Source organism: Populus euphratica, unplaced genomic scaffold, assembly GCF_000495115.2.
Source record: "Populus euphratica unplaced genomic scaffold, PopEup_1.0 scaffold318.1, whole genome shotgun sequence".
Classification (NCBI taxonomy): Eukaryota; Viridiplantae; Streptophyta; class Magnoliopsida; order Malpighiales; family Salicaceae; genus Populus; species Populus euphratica.
In genome coordinates, this window is record NW_011500003.1 from 389,528 (window position 1) to 396,516 (window position 6,989).

The 6,989-nt window shown below is 40.8% G+C and overlaps 1 protein-coding gene across 1 annotated transcript; it reads right to left on the reverse strand.

Annotated features, from left to right (window-relative positions):
* Positions 1–3,582: 3,582 nt before the first annotated feature.
* Positions 3,583–4,902, reverse strand: LOC105141014 (uncharacterized). Its single transcript, XM_011048078.1, has one exon. It carries the CDS (start codon positions 4,900–4,902, stop codon positions 3,583–3,585), a length of 1,320 nt encoding a protein of 439 aa, XP_011046380.1.
* Positions 4,903–6,989: the final 2,087 nt, after the last annotated feature.

A 6,989-nucleotide genomic window follows, 5' to 3' on the forward strand; every position in this document is an offset into this window, starting at 1 on the left:
GTGTGGGCTCAAAGGCGCACTAAAAAGGATGGCAGGTTTTGAAAACACACTACATAAAAAGTGAGGGCTCAAAGATGCACTAAAAAGGGAGATAAAAAGGAGGCAGGGTTAGAAAACACACTGCCTAAAAGGTGATGGCTCAAAGGCGCACTAAAAAAGGAGATACAAAGGAGGCAGGGTTAGAAAACACACTACCTAAAAGGTGATGGCTCAAATGAGCACTAAAAAGGGAGATACAAAGGAGGCAGGGTTAGAAAACACACTACCTAAAAGGTGATGGCTCAAATGAGCACTAAAAAGGGAGATACAAAGGAGGCAGGGTTAGAAAACACACTACCTAAAAGGTAAGGGCTCAAAGGCGCACTAAAGAAGAAGGCAGGGTTGGAAAACACACTACCTAAGAGGTGAGGGCACAAAGGCGCACTAAAAAGGGTGGTAGGGTTTGAAAACACATTACCTAAAAGGTGAGGGCTTAGAGGCGCACTAAAAAGGGAGATAAAAAGGAGGCAGGGTTAGAAAACACACTACCTAAAAGGTAAGGGCTCAAAGGCGCACTAAAAAAGAAGGCAGGGTTGGAAAACACATTACCTAAGAGGTGAGGGCTCTAAGGCGCGCTCAAAATGAGGCAGGGTTAGAAAACACACTACCCAAGAGGTGAGGCCCCAAAGGCGCACTAAAAAGGGAAGTAGGGCCTAAAGGCACACTCAAAATGAAATAGACTTAGAAAACACGCTACCCGCAGATGGTGGCTCAAAAGAGCACATGAAAGGAAGTGAGGGCACAAAAGCACACTCAAAATGAGGTAGGGTCAGAAAACCTGCTATCCGAGAAATGATGGCTCAAAAGAGCACTTAAAAGAAAGTGAGGGCAGAAAGGCACACACAAAAGGAGGTAGGGTTTAAAAAAAGCACGCTACCTAAGAGATGGTGGCTCAAAAGAGCACATGAAAGGAAGTGAGGGCACAAAGGCACACTCAAAATGAGGCAGGGTCAGAAAACCCACTACCCGAGAAATGATGGCTCAAAAGAGCACTTAAAAGGAAGTGAGGACACAAAGGCACACTTAAAATGAGGTAGGGTCAGAAAACCCGCTACCCGAGAAATGATGGCTCAAAAGAGCACTCAAAAGGAAGTGAGGGCAGTCTCCTAGGTAGCGTGCTTTTTTAAAGGCGAGGCACACTCAAAATGAGGTAGGGTTTAAAAAAAGCACGCTACCTGAGAAATGGTGGCTCAAAAGAGCACATGAAAGGAAATGAGGGCACAAAGGCACACTCAAAATGAGGTAGGGTTAGAAAACTTGCTACCCGAGAGATGATGGCTCAAAAGAGCACATGAAAGGAAATGAGGGCACAAAGGCACACTCAAAATGAGGTAGGGTCAGAAAACCTGCTACCCGAGAGATGATGGCTCAAAAGAGCACATGAAAGGAAATGAGGGCACAAAGGCACACTCAAAATGAGGTAGGGTTTAAAAAAGCACGCTACCTAGGAGATGGTGGCTCCAAAGAGCACTTAAAAGGAAGTGAGGGCACAAAGGCTCACTCAAAATGAGGTAGGGTTTAAAAAAGCACGCTACCTAGGAGATGGTGGCTCAAAAGAGCACTTAAAAGGAAGTGAGGGTACAAAGGCACACTCAAAATGAGGTAGGGTTTAAAAAAAGCACGCTACCTAAGAGATGGTGGCTCAAAAGTGCACATGAAAGGAAGTGAGGGCACAAAGGCACACTCAAAATGAGATAAAGTTAGAAAACATGCTACCTAAGAGATGGTAAAACCGATCTGACAATGTTGAAAGCAATGCATTATGATCAATATGCATGTATGCTTACCTGAGAAATATAGGTCCCCATTTCTTCGTGGTGATGGTGTCTTTCTTTCCTCAAAAGTTGGAGTGTTGGAAGTAGGCTTTGATGGCTCTCCCACTCTTGCTTACTCAAGTCAAATCTTGATTTTGACCTTTGGGAAGGACTTAATATCATCATACTTCTTTGTCCTCCACCCTTTATCTTAATGGTTGCCCATTTTGCTTGACATTCTTCTTAGAGAAGGGAATCATGGGGCCAGCCTTATCAGGCATTTTTGATTGCCCCCCAGCTTGATCATGCCCCTAAGTATTTAATTTGGGTTTAGGGATGAGGCTATGTGGAAGGTTTGGTCTTTGACAAAGGAGTTGCTTTCATGCAGAAATTTTGGAATTTCAAAGCTATTCCAAACACAAAAATCATTTTGACATCGATTCAAAGCAAACTCATTCTGAAAAAATTCAAGTGATTCCTATGGAGAGGTTTTCGGAAGTGATGAAAACTTTTAGTTTTGCTTTTGGTGAAAATGTGAAGAACACAAAGTGACATCTGGTTGGTCACAAAAAGTTTAAATTTCAATTTGAGGGTTATTGAGAACCGTGGTTTAAAACATTCATTTTATTTGCATGAATAATGATTTGGTTCGCATGAGAAAGCACTGCCTACCTATCCAAATTGCTTGCCTTTGATCAGAAAGGGCTTGATTAGGCACGTAATGTAGGCTTGGGCTATTGGTTATGAAAAAAAAGATATTTATAGCTCAAAATGTGTTTAAGAGACTTTAAGACTAAGAATCACTAGTGCTTATATCCCAAACCTTTTGTTCATACATTTCTTGACCTTAGAATTGATTTGCAGAATGGTCCACGGTGCCCCCCAGTGTTGGGCTTGGGCTCTTTCTTTTTCTTTTTCTTTTCTTCATTTGATTTTGAGCATCATTGTATTGGCTTTTTTTTATGCTCAAAATTTTTTTATCCTTTGGATTTTTTTTTATGCCCCCCAGCTTTGTATGGGCGTCTTCGATGATTGAGAATTTTCTTTTATGCCCCCCAGTATTGTTTGGGCACTTTCAATCATCGAGGTTTTTTTCATGCCCCCAAGAGTTATTTGGGCACTTTCAATCGTTAAAGATTTTTTGGCACTTGCCCCCTAGTGTAGGGTGTGATCCTAGTCAAGGTTATTTTTCAAGAAAAATCTATTAGGCTCAAAAGGGACTACAAAAGATATATTTTAGCCTTGTGAAAACGATTATCAAAGATGGCCTTTCTTCATCTCAAATGCATGCCTTTAGGATCGGGAAGCCTTGTTTTCATGTGAATATGCAAAGTGATTTCTCATTATTCATTCAAATGAAACTCAGCTTGAGAGTCACTTCATGATGTTTTTTCTTTTTCAGGTTTTCTAGGTGTATGGTTACCTCTCTAAGAAATCACTTGAATTTTCAGAACTTGTTTGTTTCGGACAAACACCAACATGATTTCTGCTTTTGTACTAAACTTTGAATTCCCAAAAAATCTCGGCGTAATGGTTTTATGCTCAATGTGTTATTTACATGAAATGATAAAAGCATGTCATAAATATAGAAAAACACATGATCTTATTAACAAGAAAGGCTCATTTGACAAGGAAAGTTTAGTGGCATCATGAGCTAATTTGCCAACAAAAAAAAAAACTTTATAGACATGATCAAACGAAGGCAATTATTAGGGGCAGACACCATCCTCCTATCTTGTGACAGAACTTTATCTTTGTCCTCGAGAATTCAAACTGCTTTCTCCACACCCTACTCATGCTTCACGTTTAGAGTTCCATCGAGGGTTATCCATCCAGCTTTAATTAAATGCACAAGCCTCTTCTTAAAGGCACTACAAGTATGAATGTCATGTCCCGCGGCGCCAGCATGGTATTCGCAAGTGAGGTCGGGCTTATACCAATTAGGGTAAGGTTGTTTTAGAGGTGTCAAGGGTTCAGGAGCTATATACCCGACACTCAGTAGCTTTTGGTACATCTCATTTAAGGGCAGCGATAATGTAGGTAGTTGTTCATGGGCTCTTTGATGTTTGGTTTGAGGCTCAAGTTTTCTGGTAGGAAAAGATGAAATGAGATTGATGTTGGCGATTTGGGATGAAAAGGATGGAGTGTGATATAAGTCAACTTCTTTCCCTTCAAAACCCCTTTTATCCCTAGGTGTAGAGATTCTACCACTCTTTACTCCTTGTTCTATGCGCTCAGCTACTACCACAGCATCAGTAAATTGTTTGGCCGAACTACCCATTACATGCTCATAATAGGGGGCCTTGAGTGTGTTGGCAAATAGAGTGACCATCTCTTTATCCAGAAGCGGAGGATGTACTTGAGCAGCTAGGTCTCTCCACCTTTGAGCATATTCCCTAATGCTTTCCTTATCTCCTTTCTCCAAGTTAGACAGACTGGTTCTATCAGGAGAAATATCCATGTTGTATTTGTATTGCTTAATGAAAGCATTTACGAGGTCCTTCCATTTTCGAATCCTTGTGTTGTCCAATTTCATATACCAGTTCAATGCTGCCCCACTTAAGCTATCATGGAAAAAGTGCATTAGTAGTTTTTCATCATGTACTACTTCTGCCATTTTATTGCAGTAGGATTTGAGATGAGTCATAGGGCATTGTGTTCCAGTGTATGTGATAAATTCAGGAACATGAAACTTCTTTGGGACAACCACATTTGGGACCAAACACATTTCTGCCGCCCGTACTGGATCATATAAGTCTACCCTTTCAATGGCTCTAATCCGAACTTCCAACGCTGCCATCTTATCTTTGTCAATGTCATTAGATGGCTTAGTCTTATGGGACTCATTGGCGAATGGATCTAGGACTGTAGGGGCTGGGGCTGATGGCATTGAGTGCACAAATGTTGGAGGTTCTTGACCGTGCCTACTCATTGTTTCTTCAGCTTGAGCTGTTGTTAAAGGCTGGGTTGGCTGATTGGAAGGACCTTCTCCAGAGGCATTTCTAAGTGTTTGCTCGAGTAAGCTAGTGAGGCGAGCTACGCTTGCTTTTAGAGACTCTAACTCTTCTTGGAAATGGGCATCACGGTGAGCACGCTCTTCATCTTCCATGTTTCTTGCTTGGAATCGGGTGTTGTAGGCTCTTTGGGGACCTATATCTTGATCCGATGCAAGTATGTATGTTATTTACAATGGATGGATGTATGTGTATGGATGCAAAGGCGTATGAAGGGAAAAAACCTATGCAAAATGAATATATAGGGAGATCATGCTCTAAAGGAAGGTTCTAGGTCATTACATGATAGGTAGACTTTCTACCTAGTCTTAAAAGGGTCTATGAACTACCTAGTGACCACCTCACATGAAGGCAGTGTAGGGGTTTACAAGGAATGGTTGGGGCACAATGTGACCACCATTATCGAGTAAACACTCAGCTCATAGTTGGATGTTTCACGAATCTGAACCTCGACTGAAAGTCATGAGGCAGATCGCTACTCCCCACCTATCCTAGAATTGGGTGTCCTTGCAAAATTAAAAAAATACATGTATTTATGTATGAACAGGAAATAAAATGTGTTGAAACAGTAAAGTTTAAATGAACAAAAACAAGTAATCAAACAATTGAACAAACAAAGCTTAGTCCGACCAAATAAGGCGTCCCTAGTGGAGTCGCCATTCTATCGCACGCCGTAAAATCCGTGCGGCATCGGCTGGCAATTTTTTTGTTATTATTTGTGTTTTGCTCGGTTCTTTTGAGTCGCCACCCAGTATTATGGTTACTAGGAACCTATGGTCTGCGAGAGTCTGAGTAAGGGACTGGTTGTGCAAGGGGAAGACGCATCACCCCCAGTGCACCCTACATTAGGTAAGCTGCATTATTTGTTTGATTGTTCTTCTAGGTCAAGTTTCCATTCATTGGTCTTTTCTAAGGTTCAAGGCAGATCTTCTTTCGTGAAGGAGTCTCTACCTCTTTGGGTTAAATCCTAACCATTCTAAACTCTAAATTTTAAAATTGCCTTTATTTACACCTTGTATCTTTAATACTCGAGGGTGTACTTTATCGTGTAATTTTACACCCCACAAATATTAAAGTCTAGATCTTAAAAAAAGGGTTAAAAAGGAAAAAAAAAAAGGGTTTTTGATATTTTGGCCAAACCTTAATGGATAATCATAAACTAGTTACGAAACCCATTTTTTTTGGATTTTTAAATCGTGAGAAAGATGTAATTTTTATATTTTGAGACATGCTTGAAAAATTCTTTAGGATTTGGCCGTATGCAACAAAATCTTTTTTTCTTTTTCTTTTTTGAATTTTTTTGTTTTTTTTTTTAATATTTCGGAGAAAATCGGGCATTTTAATACTGGACTTGTATCTTACAATATAAATATACAACCCAATATTAAGAAAACTTGGTAGAAAAATATTTAAGAAAATCACAAATTTTTTTGAAATGATTTTTAATTTTTTTTTTTTGAATTATGTATTTTTTTTGCAAATTTTACTATTCACGCACGTGAATAGTAACAATAGCATTACACTGTTCACGTGAATTATAATTCACGTGAACAGTGAAATAACATTTCACTGTTCACGTGAATTATGTTTCACTTGAACAGTGAAATGCGAGGAAATGGTGCAGGGAGGAGAGAATTACCTGGCGTGGAGAGAGTCAGCGGCTTGGCTGGTGGCGCGCGGCGTGACTAGAGGCGGTGAGGCCGGCGGCGTGAGCTGGTTGCTGCAATGGTGGAGGCCGGTAGGAGGAAGAAAAGAAAAAAAAACTTGTAGTGGAGAGAGAGAGAGGTGTTGCAAGCTTCGGTGAGGTGGTTTTATAGCTTCTGGAGGAGGGGATGATGGTGTGGTGTTTCGTGGGAATGACAGCGGTGAGGTCAATGGTGGTGGCCGGAGGCCATGACGGAGAGAAAAGAAAAAAAAAAAAACGCCGGAGGCCACGACGGAGAGAAAAAAAAACAAGGGGCTGGTTGCAGGAAAAACGAGCAGAAAAAGATGATTTTCGGCCAACTTTGGGTTCGATTTTCTCCTCCCTCTGAGCATGAAATTTGCTCCTATTTATAGGCATGGAAAGAGGGTAATCTCTTCTTCAATGGGGAAAAATTTTTAGCCCTTGATTCGACTCGAGGAATCCAGGCCGTTGGCTCAAAGTGTGCACCTCGAACTGCCAAATTTGACAAATCCCAGG